At 34.2% G+C, this 20504-nt stretch overlaps 1 protein-coding gene across 3 annotated transcripts; it reads left to right on the top strand.

Moving 5' to 3' along the window:
* Positions 1 to 6445: 6445 nt before the first annotated feature.
* LOC123524833 (uncharacterized) lies at positions 6446 to 18204 on the top strand. Of its 3 annotated transcripts, XM_045303345.2 has the most exons (11): positions 6446 to 6584; positions 6845 to 7034; positions 7541 to 7667; positions 12750 to 12892; positions 13105 to 13231; positions 14229 to 14467; positions 15019 to 15145; positions 15339 to 15461; positions 16354 to 16562; positions 17042 to 17141; positions 17614 to 18204. In XM_045303345.2, exons 1-9 carry the CDS (start codon positions 6476 to 6478, stop codon positions 16384 to 16386), a joined length of 1218 nt encoding a protein of 405 aa, XP_045159280.2. In that variant the 5' UTR covers positions 6446 to 6475; the 3' UTR covers positions 16387 to 16562; positions 17042 to 17141; positions 17614 to 18204. The 3 variants fall into 3 exon arrangements, with proteins under 3 accessions (XP_045159280.2, XP_053394402.1, XP_053394401.1); XM_053538427.1 differs by lacking the exons at positions 15019 to 15145; positions 17042 to 17141; positions 17614 to 18204 and having other exon boundaries at positions 16354 to 16376; XM_053538426.1 differs by lacking the exons at positions 16354 to 16562; positions 17042 to 17141; positions 17614 to 18204 and having other exon boundaries at positions 15361 to 15461.
* Positions 18205 to 20504: the final 2300 nt, after the last annotated feature.

The raw sequence follows: 20504 nt of genomic DNA, 5'->3' as shown, positions 1-20504 counted from the left end.
GAAAAAAGTCACATGGACTAAGATCAGGAGAATAAGGGGGATGCTCCACTTGTACATCTTTTTCTGCCTCAATGAACCTTTGCACTACATCACTTTTATGAGATGAGGCGTTATCATGAATGAGGTACAGCCCTATTAAACCTGTTCTAGGCCGACGATTTTCATAAAACGCCTTGACACGTTTCAAGACCTTATCCCGATAGAATTGTGACAGTTTTTCCTTCTGGAATTGCAATCTGTACCACAGGGCCTTGCATGTTAAAGAAAACAGCATACATGACTTTTTTGGCACTCTTGGTCCTTTTAGCAATGATGGGCCTAGACTGGTCTTTGCGGAGCCATTGCTTGTTGTTTATGCGTCTCTGTGGCTCGAAGCAGTAGATCCATGTTTCATCTCCCAGTTCATTTATTTTCCTGGAATCGAGCTCTTTGATTCTTCTCAATGTTTTTTTTTAGCACAACGCACTCTCTTTTTTCTGATTCTCGGTCAGAAGATGGGGCACCCATCTGGAACAAATCTTTCTTAAATACAATTTCTTCGTCAGAATGTTCTGAACTGTTCCCGTTGATAAGTTCAGATAACTAGCTATCTCACGTACCGTGTACCGAGCATCATGTTCTATGAGGGTTTTCACAGCAGCAATGTTTCTGGAAGTGATTGCTGTTTGAGGTCTGCCAGAACGGTTCCTGTCTTTGACATTATTCAGTCCATTAATGAATGCTTTGAACCACCTGTAAACTGTGCTTCTCGATATACTGTTGATTCCAAAGTGTCTATGCACTTCATTCAGAATCTTCTCTGCAGTAATTCCTAAACTACACCGCACTTTTATATATCCTCGAATCTCTATTTTTTCACTAGGTTTCATATTTACATGTACAATTGACCAGTGTATACGAGTATATGATAAATAATGCAAAATAACTTTAAAACGCTTGATTTGATTTCAATTAAATTTTACTCGATTGTCAAAGAAATGCTAACAATATGATCCCGTGAATTTCGTGAAAATCAAATGGTAACTTTCTATGGAAGCGCTTTAGTCTCAAATTGTTTTTGAACACCCCTCGTACTGTGCATACTACTACATTTAGCAAACTAACATGCGTGAACTTATTAGTTTAACCTAAAATTGTTTACCCTTACCCTACCAAATTTCTATAATGAACTTGTCTATCTTTCAAATTGATCAGTACCATTAACTGTAAAAAGGGGTGCTTGCCAAAATGATACTGACTGAATTGCAAAAAGTGCAAATCTTGATCACCTTTAGATTTCGGGGAGAATCAAAAAGTCGTTTAGGAAAAGCGGAAAAGGACCGGTGATAACTTTTTGCCCTGTCGAACACCATCATTGTATGTATAGAAAGGAGTTGCCTTACCATTAGAAATTACATTTTTTCATTATTGTTGCCGTTAATAATTTCCTCCACAAGTCCATAGGTCAAATAGCGTCAAGCGTTTTTAAGAAATCTATACAGTATACAAAAATAATTTCTTGCCTACCCAGCGGGGAAAGTATACAATTATCTAAGCACGCGCCGGGGATATGTATTCCTGTCTTTCCCTAGGGAAAACCTTGTCTAAAATAGCGTGCACTAAGGTGACGTCACACAGTACTGGAACTATTGTGACGTCGTAAACTATATAAATAATGTCAGGAAATACCCAAATCTATTTGTCTCCACGATCTTTTTTGAACATGATAGGCAAGAAATATGATTCAACATGTCTGCCTGTGTAAGACAGCTGTTTTCCCAACCCTCGGGACAGCTTGGATAAAAAACCTCGCTTACGCTCGGTTTTCTATTCCACACTGTCCCTCGGATAGGGAAAACCCCGTCTTAAGATGTAAGAAGAAATAATTCTTTAATTCAAGGATTTTGTGCGAAACTTGGCATACCAATCAATCTCATTTAATTAAACCCTCGAAAAGCATTACCGCCCGGAAGTTATAATTCTAGGTTACTACATATATATATATATATATATATATATATATATATATATATATGGATGTAGGTGGGAGGTGGGCCGGTGGTCTAGTGGTAACACGCTTGACTGTCAATCCAGAGGTCCGGGGTTCGAATCCCGGTCCAGGCTCTGGAAATTTCAGTGTCTCCCACCTAACTTAGAGGCCTGTACTGGTTCTTCCCAGGAAAGACGGTTTCGCGTGTATCGGTGCTATACACCGGGCACGTTAAAGAACCAGACTGTCTATTCGCAAAGTGCTAGGCTAAGTTAGCCGGACAAGTCTGTATCTAAAAAGGATTATCTCTCTCTCTCTGTTCTGGGGTCTTTATCTCACTCTGTCCCTCTGGTCAGATCGCTCTGTGTCTGTACTAGTAGAGGATGAATTTCGCGCCCTGTGTGGCTGCGTTTGCTATATGTAAAGCGCCTTTGAACGTGTTTATCATGAAAAGGGCGCTATATAAATCTGGCATAATAATAATAATAAAAATAATATACACGTGTTCTGCAGCGGAAATAGTGCGCGACTTTATGAGCGCGAAAGAACGAGTTATATTTCCCGATGCAATTCCAATAATCTTTAGTACTTACGCATATGCAACATGAGTAAAATTGAAAATATCGCCGTAAAATAACTTTTAAACGCAACGACACACATGAAATCGACATCATAGATAACATCAAACACACGATATGAAATTTGAAAGTCATTATGGAAATAAACTGACGTTTAAGTTTTAATTTTAATTAACCATGAGTATAATGAATATGTAAATATAATAATAATAATGTAATAATGCCTGACGAGAATACTGCGCTTACTTGCATTGTGACATTTAAGTTATAGACAAGATAGATCGTGTGTATATGTCCGGAGATGTATTATTGTCGTTTTTACTTTTTAAAACGTTTTCTAGTGCAAATTCTGTCAGGCATATCCCGTAAGTATATAAAAATAACGTCAAACCTGCATCTAAAATATATCACAGTCTTTCACAACATTTCGAATACATTGTGTTACTGATACGAGATATAAAAGGGTAAAGAACTATTTGACCAATGCATAGGAAAGTTCTAAAATACAAAAATTCAACTAGGCCGTAGTCGCTCACTTTTTGGAGACTGTAAACTTTTAACCTTACTTCTGACCGGATTTGGTGAACGCCAATCAAGTAGAATAATAAAAGTTATCTAAAGTTTTTAGATTTTTGTTGAGATGTTCCCAAAACGCGTAACCATTAAAGACGCGCTGCAGAATAACTGTATTCTCGTGTGTTTTCATAATGGTTGGTAATTATACATGATTTGCGTTAAAAATGAGAAATACCAGTATCTACTTACAAATTGACAGTGATATCTATTAGGTCTAGACAATGTTTTTAATGTGTAAACATTGTATTGAAGTAATGGAACAGTATGCAAGGTACTTGGTGTATTTAGATACGTTTAGACCACACTTTGTTTCTACAGTGTATGGTAGTTCATTATCTATGTTTTAAAAACTATACCTTAAATAAAATGACTGATGGAGTTTTGAAAACATATTATCCCAGGAAGGGCCTAACCTGTGCACCTGTCATCCTACAGTATATGTACCACATCCGTATTATCAATATGATTTTCATGAAGTTTTGGGAGGGAGAAGGGGAAGTAGGTCACTAGGTTGTGGTGGGTCTTTACAGAAATCGGGAGAGTGTCTAGTCCATTCAAGGATGCTACAGATCAAATATGGCCAAGATCCATCAAATGGTTCATTAGTACTACTAATTAAGCTGTTTTCAAGGGAGACAATTTCGCCAATAAGCCTGCAAAATGGCTTAGATATTTGGGTATGGTGGTTAAAAGTTTTCGTCAACTTTTAGCTCCAGCGGCCATATAGGGACCAAACATAACTATTTGAGCACATTTGAAACAGGTCTTAACAAAGATGTTTACAACCCAAGTTTGATGAAGGTCTATCATCTTGTTCGGGAAAGATTGTTTTCAGTATTTGCTCTGGCGGCCTATTCAAGCAACCAAGCAAAACCATTTGAACTTTTCAGAGAGAAAATGTGAAAAACAGAGCACTGAAACGAAAGAACCTTTCCTATATAAAAATATAGATTAATCTGGCATAAAATCAACATTGTATGAGTTAGAGCGTGAGTGAATGTTTGTCTTCTTTCATTTTTCCTACTTATACTCGGTACGATTAATATGCAATTAATTTGCAATGTATATAAAAGGGATATACCTATTTCAATACGGCACAGACTTATTTGCTTTTGCATGATATTTTATATATGTTGTCTTTGTTTTATGTGCTAAATATCATAGAACATCACAATTTTGAAAACGCTGCAGTTATCAAAGGTTAACTGCGGTAGGTATTAATTAAATTTATGCTAATGAACTACGTGTCAGCCCTGTACAATAACCAGTGCAATGGAAAACATACGTTCAGCATTTTATGTTTTATACATATGTTTTGGTGTTTTACAGCTTAGAAATATCTAAAGTTAATACTGTTTCGTTTTATTATTCGCATTAGAAACACTGAATATATAAGTAAAAGTAACAAATTGAAGACACTCCGTTTGTATGTTGTTGCCAAACAAACGATCTCTAACGACCTCCAATAAGTAATGCTATAGAATGCTATAAAACACTTTTTGTTTTTATTCTTTCTTACTTTTACCGACAACTGACTTACAAAACATACCATCCATTTTACTGGACGACCCGATCTGCAGCATTATTGTCACGATACATGTTTTGCTTGCCTAAACAAGCAATCTCTAACGGCCTCCAATAAGTATGTAAGTCCCTAAAGTAATATAAGACTTTGATAGCCGTAATAATACTCTCTAGATATAGTCAATTGACTCTTATTGAGTACCGAAAAATCCATGCTCGTTTTAAGTACAACTGCCTTATTTATGTTTCAAGTATACCCTGCAATGACCGGTGCAGATGAAAAACTACATTGAAACATTTAATGACCAGTGATAGATGGTTTCTTGATTTTGTTCACCCCTTACACACCAGCTTTTGTAATAATGTGATGAACAAGATTCTGTAATTGACAAAAGGACTCAATGCCTTTTATCTTGACTGTTCACAGAATAGTGACAGCTATTCTACTCACTGGCATCAGCGTTGGCGTCACTCCTTTGTTAAAGTTTTGCATGCAACTTCATATCTCAGTAACAACTGCAGGTATTTGACTCAAACTTCTCAGAAGTCTATCCAACCATCAAACCTACTGAAGTAACAAAGTTAGATAATTTTTGGTGGATACAATGTAAATTATGGCCTGTTTTCGACTCAATCGAAAATTCGGTTAAAGTTTTACGTGAAACTATCAAGCTCTATACCAGTAACAGTTATATGTGTTGGATTGAAACTTCACACTTAAAACATACTTACATAACAAAATTAGAAAAATATTGCAACTAAATATCGAGCTGTACCTCAGTAACAACTATAATTGAATTGGATTGAAACTTCACACAATGTTTCCCAGTAATCACACCTATTTACATAATGAAATCTGTAAAAATGACAAAGTTAGAAATCTTTTGATTAAATTAAAGCCTCTTTTTGACTTAGAAACAATTTGGTTAAATTAATGCGTGTAACTAATTGCCAAGCTGTATCGAAGTACTAACTACATAATCCTTCTCATTAATTGTACTTACATTACCAAGTTAGAGAACTCTTGGTTTAAATTAATTCAAAATATGGCCCTTATGTGACTCAGAAACTTCGCATGCTTTTGAAGTAGTTATCATTGCAAGTTGTAATAAAGTGTAATAAATGACTCAATTACACAAGCCTTGCCAAGAACCATTTCTTTACTTAGACATTTTCGAACAACTGAGTGTACTGTCTTGCACTTGGTATTTCTTAAATGTTTTTTGTTTACCTGTAAGAACTGTTTAACGAACTGTTTTATCTGAAATATTAAGCTCCATCTGGCATCAGATCCGAAACCTTTGTTATGACTCTGTTGTTTCGAAGTAAGGTATTTTTTTACTTTTGTCTTTTGCTGTTTGGAACGACTTTCGATGTGCATAATATTGACTCGTGTTTAGCGATTGTAAAAGAAATTATGACAGTTCATGGAATTTTTAACCCGGCTCTAATAGAAAGATAGCCTAGTGGTAGAGCGTCCGCTTCGAGTGCGGGAGGTCGTGGGTTCGATCCCCGGCCGCGTCATACCAAAGACGTGAAAAATGGTACCAGTAGCTCCCTTGCTTGGCGCTCAGCATTAAAAGGGAAACTGGCCTCTCTCTCATACCCTCGTGGCGATGGATTCCATCAGGAATGAGGTGTCGAGAGTGATTAATATAAGTTGTAGAACTTCCTTCGCATTCGACCTTAAAATATATTATGTATAAACTAATAGAAAGATACGTGACCTGAAAGTTGAAACACATGGACATTTATTTGGCCTAACACGGATTATACAAGCGCATATTTTAGATACGTGTTGTATGTAACAGTAAACAACAGGTAAATTATGAGCTTACGTGGAAGAAATTATTGTGAATCATGTACGTTAAGAACAGCTGTTGTTTTGTTTGGTGGATTCCTTGTCCATTTGGCGTTAGGGGCCATGTACACATTTGGTAAGTAACATCATTTGTAATCGTCATTTAACTAGGTGACATCTTTAAAAACTGTATCATCACAATCTGTTTCTAGTTGTTTGCTTTTAAATCTTGAATTAAGACATAAACACATATATAATTAAATAACAGCCTTGTTAAATTAAACTCATATTCCATATCGAATAGCAGACTGTTGTTGATTTAAATACATATTTGGTGCTTTAGATGTTGTGCAAGGAAAATTGCCCATTAATGTATGTCTAACTGATAATTTATAGGGAATTTCGCCCCATATTTCATTTCGTACATACGGAACCGTACGGATGATACAGAGATTAGAAATGTTGACAGTTTGTGGATAAATGCTGCCGGAACGATCGGGAATTGCCTTGGTCTAACTGTCGGTGGAATCTTTGCGCTCAAATTTGGAACCAGAATTGCAACCTTTATTGGAGCTGTCGTTTTCTGGTAAGTAGAAAACAATATTGCATTCGTAAGAGAACTATCACTAACGTTGAAAGATGTATAATTGAATTAACAGTGTACGTTTCTTCAAAAAGATGTCTGAACAATGATGATTTTGCACACTTTTTGCATTGTATATTAGGCCCCTGACAATCAAATCTAAAAGCATAGTCAGAAATAAGGCATAAACTTATTAAGTTTCAGATGGCTTTTACAAGAAAAAAAAATCAAAAGTTGAAGATGTACACAAACATTTTACAGTAAGAGTATATATGATAAAGGAAAGAAGATGTTGTTTATTTTACATGATTGCAAATGAATGAAGTTTCTTCTTTTCCGGATCGAGAAACATGATCTATATCCCTTAGATCAGACTTAAAATGAAATTAGAATAAGCGAAGGAATCAGTTTATTCTTTACTATTTATTTTCAATGTTTCATCAAAATATATTGCAAAGTATTTAAATAATGTATTTACAAAATAATTTTCAAATTCAAATTTATTTCAGTGGATCTGTAGCTGCGAGCTATTTCACTGTAAACGATTCGTTTATAGCTCTTGTACTGACCTATGGGTTGACAGGCTATCTCGGACATAAACTCACATACGGAACACCGGTCCAAACAGCCATTAAGGTAATGTTTTACTTATAAAGGTACCTGAAACATAGTTTTCCTTCAGTAAAATTTGAGGTCAGACAAAATATCCTCTTCACTCATAAAATTAGGAAATACATAATAAATAGTGAAGAACTGTGTAACATATATTGAGCCGCGCCATGAGAAAACCAACATAGTGCGTTTGCGACCAGCATGGATCTAGACCAGCCTGCGCATCCGCGCAGTCTGGTCAGGATCCATGCTGTTCGCTTTCAAAGCCTATTGCAATTAGAGAAACTGTTAGCGAACAGCATAGATCGTGACCAGACTGCGCGGATGCGCAGGCTGGTCTGGATCCATGCTGGTCGCAAACGCACTATGTTTGTTTTCTTATGGTGCGGCTCAATTATAATGAATGCCCATTCCTAATGCAAATGTTGTAAATGTTTAAAAGAATTACGAGGGATGTTCTAAAACTTATGATACTAGCCTCCTTTATCATATCTGATCGGAACCATGAGCAAGATACATCAATAGTAAGATCAACAGCAGCTGCCGTTTATTTGGAGAAATTGTGCCTTTAAAATTAAATTTGAAAGACATATAAGATGCTGGTTTACTTCAGTTAAATCTTTATCTCATGTATGCTTATGCGCGTGCACTCAATGCGGTTTCAGTGTTAAGTGTTTCTTAATACATTAAACTAATGATATACGTAATTATAAAAAAAGTGTAGACTAACACATAAATCTTGTTATCATTACATGAATGCTTGTGCATAATAAACGGTTGTACAGGTGACAAAAAGTGTGTCGATCAGACATTTTATTCAAAGGAACTATGTTTAGTAACAACAAGTACAACAAGTTGATGCTTAAAATACATCGCTTTTTTAAGTAATCGCATTTGCAAGTTTATTGAGACGAACTTGTATATCAATAAAAGCAAACTCTTTACTACAAGATCTGGTCGTAAAAGGTTTGCTCGTATTTAGATTCAATGTTGTTTTATTTTTTTGCTTCTTTGGAATTGAAGACTCCAGCAGGTATAATTGTTACGGTGTTCCGTTTGCCAATGGACAATCGTGACTTTTTATTTGATACTAAACCGCGATTCACGATGGTACGATGGTAAAAAAGCAATGGCGCGATAGCACGATGATGAAACAACGATGGTACGATGGTGAAAACGCGATGGCACGATGATGAAATCGGTTAGAAATGCGTAGTTCCTTGCACTTGTATTTTTGTCAACAATAGATGAATGTATCTCAATGTATTTTGTGAGAAGAAATTTACCAGTAAAATTCTGCTGTATTGCAAAGTGTTTTATAAAATGGTCAGTGCTCAGTTCATTAAAACTGTGTAAAATCTTCAAGGCCAAGTCCTTTGTATTTTATGTATGCATGAAATTAAATAAACAGCTGGATGTAATAGTCACATAATATTATTCAAACTCAGCTTATCCTTGTTAGGATGTAGAAGGTGCACAGTGAAATGTGAAAATGAGATTTATCAAGCCTGTATTTTACTTACACATGTACTGTACTACTGCGCATGACCACCGGAAGGCGATGGTACGATGATGAAAATGTGATGGTACGATGGTGATAACGCGATGGTTCGATGGTGAAAACGCGATGGCACGATGGTGAAAACGCGATGGTACGATGGTGATAATGCGATGGTACGATGATGAAAACGCGATTGCACGATGGTGAAAACGCGATGGTACGATAATGAAAACGCGATGGTTCGATGATACGATGGTGAAAACGCGATGGTACGATGATGAAAACGCGATATTACATCGACATTTCACCATCGTACCATCGCACCATCGCGATGTAATCTTCGCGCCATCGTGTTTTCACCATCGTACCATCGTTGTTTCGTCATCGTACCATCGTACATCGCGGTTTAGGATTCAATAAAAAGTCACGATTGTCCAAACGGAACACCGTAAATTGTACTCCGCTTTAGACAGTGCAAGAGGCACGAAGGATGTTGCACATTTCAAGAACATACTTCTGTTATTTTACCTGGTTGTTTTCTATGAACCAAAAGACTATTCTGAAAGATGCGAGTTTATCTACAATCAAAACATCGGTCGTTGAGTACCATGTGGTGACCATGAAAAGTAAAATTTCAGAGTATGACGTTAGGTTAAGGGAAATCTTCAATGTGTTTTTATCACAATACTAGTATTTCTACGATTTAGAGATGATACCCAAACATTTAAAAGAACAGTAAATCCACTAAATCAACATTTTACTGGAAAATATGTCAAAATACTGTTATCATGAAATAAGCAATATGTGCGTCTGCACTTGATTAGTTGTTAAGGTTGTTGAAAATCTAGCCTAAAGTGCCACCTCTTTATGATCATGAAAATGTGCCCTCATGGCAAAACATTGTGTGGTATATCAATCAATTAAACACACAAAGACATTGTTTATTTGTCAGTTATGTATATGATATAAGTAACTTTATAACTAATATTTGTTGGATCTCATTGTGGCTAGTCAAACGAATGTTTGGTAAAGGCAAATCTCTGTAACATTAATTAGTTATATTGGTGAACTAACACTAGAGAGTATTTACATGTTGATTATGTTAATAGAGACTGTTTGTGGTCAAAATTAATCAAGTTAAGTATAAGAGGAAATATTCTGAATATAATGAGAGCAATGTATTCCAGTGTTAAATCAAGAGTTAAGTATATGAACCAGTTAAGTGATAGTTTCGAATGTCAATTAGGTGTAAGACAAGGGGAGTGTTTGTCTCCCTTTCTTTTTGCTATGTTTTTAAACGATATTGAAGATATGTATGCAACCAGTAATTTAGATGGTATTGATGTTGACACTTTTAAAATGTTCTTGATTTTATATGCAGACGATATTGTAATTTTTGCTAATAGTAGAAATGAGCTTCAAAACAGTCTTAACATGCTATATGATTGTTGTTTTACAGACGCACAAAATACTCTAGCTGGTCAGGCTTTAAAAGCTATCTTTAAAATGAACAAATATTTATATAAATTCACCAATATATCTATTAAACATAAGTTAGAATTATTCGATAAGCTTGTGTTGCCTATTCTTAGTTATTGTTCGGATGGGGTTTTCATCACGGAAAAACGTTAGAGAGAGTACACTTACAATTCTGCAAACGATTGTTAGGTGTTAAGAAAACTGCTCAAAATGATTTTGTTTATGGTGAATTAGGCAGAATGCCTCTACAAAACTTAAGATATTTTAATATAATTAAATTCTGGATCAAGATATTACATACATCTGATCATAAATATATCAGAAACGTTTATAACATGTTATAGAATGATGCATTGCAAAATCCAAATAGAAAAAGCTGGTGTTTACTGGTAAAAAATCTACTATGTGAGCTTGGTTTTATTGATGCATGGTTGTTCCAAACGGTGGGAAATGTTGATATATTTCTATGTAATGTTAGCAAAGAATTAAAGACCAATTCGTCCAAAATTGGCAAGGTAGATTGAATGAGTCGTCTAGAGCACTCTTCTATAGACATATTGCTAATTTTCAATTTCAACCATACTTATGTTCAGTTGTCATTAAGAAATTTTGTGTTAGTATGTCACGTTTACGTATGTCATCACATAGATTATCTATTGAAACTGGCAGATGGAATCAGCCAAGTATACCTGTTAATGATCGTAAATGTTCAGAGTGTGATGCTTTAGAGGATGAATATAATTTTGTGATACAATGTAGATTATACAATGATTTAAGGAGACAATTAATACCACTTTATTACTGGAGATCTCCCAATATGTACAAGTTCATAGAACTGATAAATTCAGAAAATGCAAGAACGGTTAAGCGTCTAGCGTGTTACATAGAAAAGGCATTTAAAATCAGATCGAATGCATCATACAATGCCAGACAATAATAATAAAATGTTGACATATATCACTGATGTATAGACTTATGAGGCTAGTTGAATGATATGTACATTCCAAATATCTTGACAGAGCTTTAAATTATCAGTACATCGTATACATTTTTATTACACATTTTGGTTTGGTGCGTACCGTTTTTATTGTATATAAATGGAAATTACCATTAATACCTTATTTATCCCAGTACATTACGTTATAACAAGTGATGCAATATCATAAAATTATATATGTCATACAGCAAACTATGCAGCAATATAGTACATGATATTAGGGCTCGATTACATGCTGATCTATTTGTAACTTAGTTTTAAGTATTAATGTCCCATGCATGTTTCCGTATATGTGTAGGGGAAGTTTCTATACAACAACCATGTGATCGCAATCCACTTGTCAACCTTGTCATTTTTTTTTCGGACAAGATAGACATTAAAGTGGACACCGACACATTTTTCTTATCAATATCTTAGTATATTTAACTAGCAAATGTTCCAAAACATTATGATGCTCCAGTGGTCAACCTTGAGCTATCCAAGGAAGACAACAGTGGATGCACAATTTCATCGCTATTTATTAATGGGAATGACATTTATAATGCTAAAGTTTCTTTGTTGTTGTATAAAACCATTTCAAAATTAAATCGGTTGTGTAATTAGATAGATGTATAAAAATGATATAATATATCCATGTAAGTGTATCATACCGGCAATGAAAGTAAATATTTTGTTGTACAGGGGAACAGAATTTCAAGTCTCAGTCTGCTCATTCCCTCCCTTTGTATAATAATTGTATCACTTGATTGGCTATTGATTTGTGATATTTAGTATGGTCATGTTCTATAAAAAAGATGCAAGAATAACTATGCACGGTATATATATATATGTAAACGTATGATTTTATTAGTAATGACAAGTGCAATTTATAATATGGTCTAAGGGAAACTATACGTTTTCTGTTTAGCTGATTTTTATTAATGACAGTGCTAGCTTTGATATAACTTTCTGCTATTGTCTTCATTAGCCATTGCTATTTCGTATTTTGGAAATATTATTACAACTTTGTATTATATTGAACACTTCATGTGCAATTGTACGCCATATTATTATCATGTAAATGTTGCCTCATGGGTCTTATGACCTTCTGGTTGTTTATAAAATAAACTCTTGAAACTCTTGTTTACAGTGGCTTCCTGAACATTCCACACTGGCTGCAGGGATAATCGTCAGTGGAACTGGTGGTGGCTCCCTCATATTTAACCAAGTCATAACAGGATATATCAATCCAGATAATCTATCTCCTGACTTAACTACAGAAGATGGTGGTAGGTAAGGTATTATTAAAACATCTGACACGTTTAATAATTCCAAATAATGGCTTAAAACCAGCTTGAAATGTGCGAATCACTTAAATTAAGGGCAAATATCTCAAAAACAAGCATACAAACCTATTCATTTGATTTCGCCATATCATAGGACATATGTTTATTTAAGAAAAAGCAGGTTCAACTGTATTGCTTATTGTGTTTTCCATTTGACAGATATTTCACCCAACCAGAGTTACTTGGTAGAGTACCGACTTGCTTTCTTGTCCTCGGTGCAACTTACTTTGGTCTACAGCTTATTGGTATCGCATGTTTGTCAGACCCACCTCCAAATAATCAACAGGTCTGACCAACATAATATATTTTATTCAGTTAGCAACCAATAAGCAGAACTGCATTATCCCATATTTTATATGAGATGATATGTTAAGCGAATACAAGCGCTTTAGAATTATTAGCCACACAATCCTTTCTCTCTTTTAATTTGCGAGTTTTACGAACGGTACGATTACCTTTAGTCTGTAAAATTAAATGGTACACTAGAAAAATGCTGCATTAATATGAGTTGCACAACATGCTCTTAAAATGTGCTTAAATCTTCTATACATCTTACAATTTTGATACAGAAAAATCTCAATTACTCGAACATGAGACACTGGACATTCCGAATAAGTCAAGTAATACAATTGTTTCACACAATATTCTCCATACATTCCTGTGAAAGCTCAAACATTGGTAAGTCAACACCCGATCAACACCCGATCCCAGTGACTCAAAAATGGTTTTCAAACATCTTTATTATGCATTGTATCTGTATTTAGCTAGACCTTTTAAGATTTGAGGCAACATGAAATTTGCACAGACAGTTTGCGGAAACGGCGTTGAAAATTTTAATTTTGTAATTACACAATAGATCTACGAATGCAATGTTCATTCGTTATTTATTTTTTAAAAAATCATATCTACAATGCTTTTTTTCCTTACGAACGACTTTTGCATCCATATATTGACTGGTTTAAAAAATGCGCCAACCCACAAATAATGGATATCAACTGCCTTTCGAAGTTACTGTTAATATGTTTCACTAATAAGTATTACTGCAGCAATGTGAGTAGTAATGTTTAATTTTTGTCAGTTTGAACAACATATGTCTTTCACCGATTCTAACTGTGTTTATCGCAACTCTTTTTGTTTTGCAACTGTTTAATCATTTGCAACAGTTCAATCATCAGCTAAACTTCTTTCGACTAACGTAATTTATATATTCATTTACAAATTTGAAAGTATCATTGGTAACGCATAAAACTCTAAAAGAGAATGTTTATTTTATCTTTGTAAAGGTAAATTCTGATTTTGGGGAAATATCAAAGTCTAAGTCTGACAAGTTACCTGTAGAACTTAAAAGTTATAAAAGCAAAGAAGACGTTTCACACGAAGTCAGTGGACAAGTTGCAGTTGTTCATGACAACTTGGGATACAAACACGATGAACGCACGGAGCAGAGCTTTGCACCAAGTGCAACTGCACTTCCTGATAACACGATGGAATACGAAAATAAAGAGGTGTCAACAGAAGACAGGTGAAAACACGAAAGTATCATATTTTTGTTGAGTCCGTGTTATATTATAATTTTTCCTGTACCAAAACAACAAAACTCTCAAATTATGTCACTTTGATGCAAACATAAGCTATCTTTCTCATTCATTTACAACATGCACATTTATTTGTATTGGAAAAAAACCCAAATATTTTTAATTAGCTTCAATGCCATATACGCAGTGTATTTAGATGACAAATAATATTAGATTATGTCATGTTTACAGAAATAATCCATTTTAACACTTATTGTTTTCATTGTGAAGTTTTCGCTCTTAGAAAAAAGAAAAGAAAAGTTGTACCATATATTTTGAAATATTCCAAGGGTATTTCAATTAATCAACGCAGCTGAACACTCTTACAAAAAGGTGCATGTTGATTAATGAAGATGAAATTGATCTAAATGCTCCTTTATCAGTATGAGCTAAGACCACTTTTACTTTGCCTCCCCCGAATTTCACGTAATATACAATGTATGTGTATCGTCTGATTTTATTTATCTAAGTCTATATTAAAAATATCTTAATTTTACAGTATTCCCAAAGAACTTAGTATTATGGAAGCAATTAAGTTTGCTCTAAGATGCCGCAGTTTCTATGTAGTATGGCTGACAATAATGCTGATGAACGGAGGCATGCAGTTTATAAATGGCCTTTACAAGGTATAGAAATTCTAAAATATAAACTTACAACTCTTCCTTGACGAAAATTAGGTTGTGTACATTGTGTATTTGTGACATTGTTTGTAGCGCTTCTGTTTGCAAATTGCAAATATTTAGATTTTGTGATGTTTGACGGAAACAAAACTGTGAAATTATCAATTGATAAACCCTTGTTTTACAATACTGATTTCAGGCTTATGGGCTTACATTTATAGATGATGACCACTTTCTAGCATTAGTAGGCTCATTGGCTGCCGTATTTAATTGCATTGGACGTCCGATCTGGGGAGCTGTTATGGACAAAACAGGCTTCAGGGTATGTTTTGACGTGACTTGTACAGACTTGTACAGATTTTCATAATATCTGTTATCCTTTCATATGTCTATGTTCTTTTATAAAGTTTTACGTATATCATCACACAGGTTTATTATGAAAACTTCAAAGTTTCATTTTATATACATATATACACTTGCGTTCAAATATTGAAGAAGTCAACATTTTAAAAAAGAATAAGATTAAAATATCGCCCCTTTCACAAATTACCATCTCATTCTGTGGTAAAGGCCAGTTGCATGTTTCTGTGGATACGCTTAACTTTATTCGCGCTGCAGCAGGATTTCAATCGTCCGTTGTTGCAGATGAATGTCTGTTTTTTTAATATACCAACAGAATAATCTATTTGGAACTCTATAACAGTGAACGTAGAAGTTATTGAAGAAGAATAACATTTGAAGTATATTTTTAAACTGCTAACTTTGAATATTTTTTTTACTGAAAAGTACATATATGCAATAATAAATATTTATCATAAACTTGTATGATAACGTGCAATAACATATATCCTGAAGTACCCTTATTGTCTGTTTCCGCTGTAGAAAGGTTTGCAGATACAATGTACAAACCGCATGATTGACAGCTGTATTAATATCTAAAACATGAACATAAATGACACAACACATTTTACTCGAAATTGGTGATTTTGAAAATCGTGTACATGTACAGACTTTTATTTGAATTACAAAATAACATTTACCCTTTCGCTAACTCTGTCGTCCATCTTTTGTAATTTAATTTTACTACTGTTAATTAGTTAGAATGTGCCTGTTACAAATATTCTATTTTGTTCAAAGTAAATTCAAAAGTTGCATTTTTGTTAACACTTTGATAAACGTTTGTGTTTTTATTATTTCATTGATACTTTCTAAAGTTGCAATCCGTTGTGTATCTGGGGGATTTGTAATTCTACTTGCTACACTACTTCTTACCGAATATTTGCCGAAGTACCTGTTTTTGGTGTGGATTTGTGCTTTGTATTTCTTCTTCTGTGGAATTTGGTCCATTATGCCAGCAACGCTTGCTAAACTTCTGGGTCCACAACACATGGCTATCAACTACGGGATCATTTATACGGAACTGGTAATCATTTCATAATTGAGTATCTAAAACTGTTATTGCATTTATAACGAACCACGAAGGCAAAAGCTAGCTTTAGGTATAAATGTTTGACTCCTGCTGTTTTTTGATCACATGCCCCTCATCTCTGTAGCTTCAAACACCGCTTGTGGTGTAGAAATATTTCATGTGAAGAAGCTGTGAAGAAGTTAGCTCACGGGAGATTGGTTGTTCTACCCACCAGGTACTAACCAGTGCCTGAAACGATAATTACCAAGTTGTGCCGTTGTGACAAATTACAAAAAAAAATCCGTGTTCAGTTTGGCCTTTTATTTTTGCAAAAATGCACCAACCATAATTACTATCTTAGTTTTGGCAAGTCACTAAGCGTAACAAAAAGTGCAAACCTTCTTAAAAAATCTATATATTTATTAAACTGAAATAATTTTGATATGTTTAGTTAAACATACAAATGTAAACATGTAAAATTCTTAATTTCGCAGTCTTTGGTCAGCATACTAGGCAGTCTTTTCGGAACGTCGTTAAAGGCAGTGATTGGATGGCATGGGTTGTTTTATATGGCAGCCGGACTTGGAGCTTTAGGTTTGTAAAAGTCAAAATCCCTGTATTTGTTTTTTTCTATTTACACACAAAATAATAGACATTAAGTCACTCGTTATTATGTACAAATGACGAATTCGACAATTTTAGGGCATTGAAAAGTAATATGTTAAATATATTTCTTTATTGGACAAGTAAAGTATTGATTCATTCTGGTATAATGTCTGGTAAATATCACACATGATATGATGATGCTGTGTATTTGTAACTCTAGTCACGGAATAAATCTAATGTAGATTTAATCATAAGGAGATCATTTGGAAGCATAAAAGTTGGAATGTGTGTGCACAACAAGTCCAAGACAATGAAACACTATCTACAATCATATTGTTTCACTTTCAATTGACTATATCATAAAACAAAACAAACGATGTGTATATGTTAAGTCAGCTTGAATTTATAACATTTAATAAAATATCACATGAAGATCAATGTTAAAATAATTTTATTTCAGTGTTTCTTATTTCGTTCTTATTCAATGGAGTAGACCGCAAAGGGAAAAGAATATGAAAGACATCGTGATGATGATAACCAAAATATCGCCAAACAAAAGTATTTACTTCTGAACTCAAGGAGCAATGGCAAACAAACACGCTGATTAAGGATATGGACCAGATATGTTTAAAAAGAATCATTGAACATTAATGCATGTTACTATCCCACACACTTTTGTTTTCTGTTCATTTTTACTATTATGTATTCATCTTGTTAGCTGTTTTACAAAGTGTTGTGATTTTTTTGTTAATTTGATGTTACTTGTGTACAATATTCTGAATATCTTGGTGTGTTGTCTACATGTATGTGCATTAATTTTCAAACATGTATACTATGATCTCTCCCTTAATGTCACAGAACTGTTTGTGTATGGACGCGGTCGCTTTCGCTTGTATAACGTTTCACAAGATAAATATTGTGGTGAATTTTGAACTTCTAGGAAGATGGAAACTTATAAAACACAATCATTTAAACAAAAACGTTTCCTAGGTTTTGTTTATATTAATGTATTTTACTTCACTGAAATGAAGTAAATAAAATAAAATACAGATGTTATAATTATCGATGTACCAATGAGGTTACCTAAAAGTTAGTCTACACAAATTGTCACTGCAGCACACGTGAAATGTCGCCGCCCGGTTAGATGCATGGCTTCCTAGTAGTGCAAACCATAATTAAGGTATATCTGGTTGTTGTTGGTGAACATGTGTTCAGTATATTTATATCTATTCTTTGGAATATAAAACAAGAATCTATGAAAGACATCCATAGTTCTATTAAAAAATAGCATGAGAAAACATACAAACTTTATGACATGCTTATGTTTGATATTTCTTTTTATCATTTGAAATCATATATAATTAGAAAGAAACTGAATTGGACATGTTATCTTGGTTTCACCACAACGGATAACTCAGAGTCTGAACGTTCAGCAGTTTTAAAAGATGAAAACGTTAACTGTCATGATTATCAACGTACGAATACCTTTACTTATATGAGCCGTGTCATGAGAAAACCAACATAGTGGCTTTGTGACCAGCATGGATTCAAAACACGCAGTCTGGTCAGGATCCATGCTGTTCGCTTTCAAAGCATATTGCAATTAGAGAAACCGTTAGCGAACAGCATGGATCCTGACCAGACTGCGCGGATGCGCAGGCTAGTCTGGATTCATGCTGGTCGCAAAGCCACTATGTTGGTTTTCTCATGGCGCGGCTCAATTATTCCATTTCGTTAAGTGAAAATACAATTAATATTTATAATCATAATTATATTATAATTATAATATTCGAAAAAGAAAACGTTTACCTTGTTTCTTGTATAACAGCAGTATAGACACACTGCAAATTATGAGATCAATTATGTATAATTTTGCGAATGCACTTAATTTAATAAATATGACACACTAATCAAATTCAATATTTCATTTCAATAAACAGAGAGTTTAATCAGTTTCAAACTGTAGGCTCCTAACCATGAATATAACTGAATCATTTAGAAAAGCTTTCACGGTTTTGTGAATTAATATGCATGTACATGATAGTGAGGTAATTACAAGGCATAGCGAAAGACAAAACTGAAACTTTCTCACGTCGCTGATTACAGAAGTGCTCTGTGTTCATGTATAACTTCGATGATAGTTACTCGGATGTTGTATTCAACACGAGCGGATTTTGTCAGGACTGGACCACACGAGCGGCTACTGTTATCATGACCCTTGTATTAAAAACAACCATCTTTTTTATTCAAATCTCTGTGGAAGGTCAAACACGCAAACGGATTTTCACATAGTGCAGCACTTATCCTGGTTTTTGCTAGTTCATTTTTATTTTAGATGTACGAGTAATATTTTACTGAACAATTGTACTTATTACGTAGGTATTTTTCATATTGATGTGCAAATTTCGTATTGTGTGCGTAATTTGTGACATTATCTTAATCTCTGCCGCCGCATATAAACGTCTGTTATAATTATTATTCACATGTAATGAAATGATCATTAGCTTTGCATTTGAAATATGCACTCGTTTTTTTACATAAAACACAGCCGAGTAAAGTGTTGGTAAGTTCGGTTTAATTGTGTCTGAGAGAAACGCAAATCGTGGCCCTTATCACCAGTTTAAGTCGGATAAACTATCAACACTAAACTACGGGTGATTTTTAGGACCATCTCAACGCATTTGAAGACATTTTGCATCAGATAATACAACCAGCCAATAAATATGGTATTTGTTGTCTGACGGAAAGACGGACAAACGGACGAATGACAATACTTGATATCGTTTAGTATGATGACGCACAATTAAGTGACTAAAGAGCATACTACTTGTTAAATAGAAGTCCCAATACTGTTACAGAGCAATTAAGATATGAAACATTACGAGATAATTTTATCCCTATAACTTTTTGCGCGTGCTGAGTAATTGTTTTACACGATATACTGTAACAACATACATATGCCCCATTACGATATACTAATCATCTGATCATCAAACATTTCATTTCAACTGACCAGCGAATACGTCTTTAAAGGTTGTTCATCAGATTTTTGACAACTATAAATGTATGCTTTATTTTAGCATAAGTATGAATTAAATAAGCATATTTTGGGAATAATATGAACATCAGGACTGTTTTATTAAAGTTAACAAGAATATATTTTGCCAAAATTAATAAGCAATACATGTTTATAAAATTATTGTTAGCTCCCTTTGTCTATCTCGACTGCGTAACCAATATAGATTGAAAATCGATGATTTCCGAAGCTAAATGCTGTTTAAAAACTTGCATTTTTGTTAATGAAAGTTGAAATAATCCAATATTTATCAAATGCAAATATAAAACTAGAAA

Source organism: Mercenaria mercenaria, chromosome 3 (genome assembly GCF_021730395.1).
Source record: "Mercenaria mercenaria strain notata chromosome 3, MADL_Memer_1, whole genome shotgun sequence".
In the NCBI taxonomy this organism is placed as follows: Eukaryota; Metazoa; Mollusca; class Bivalvia; order Venerida; family Veneridae; genus Mercenaria; species Mercenaria mercenaria.
Note: the sequence above shows the minus strand (reverse complement) of the source record. Positions and strands in the feature narration are given on the sequence as shown.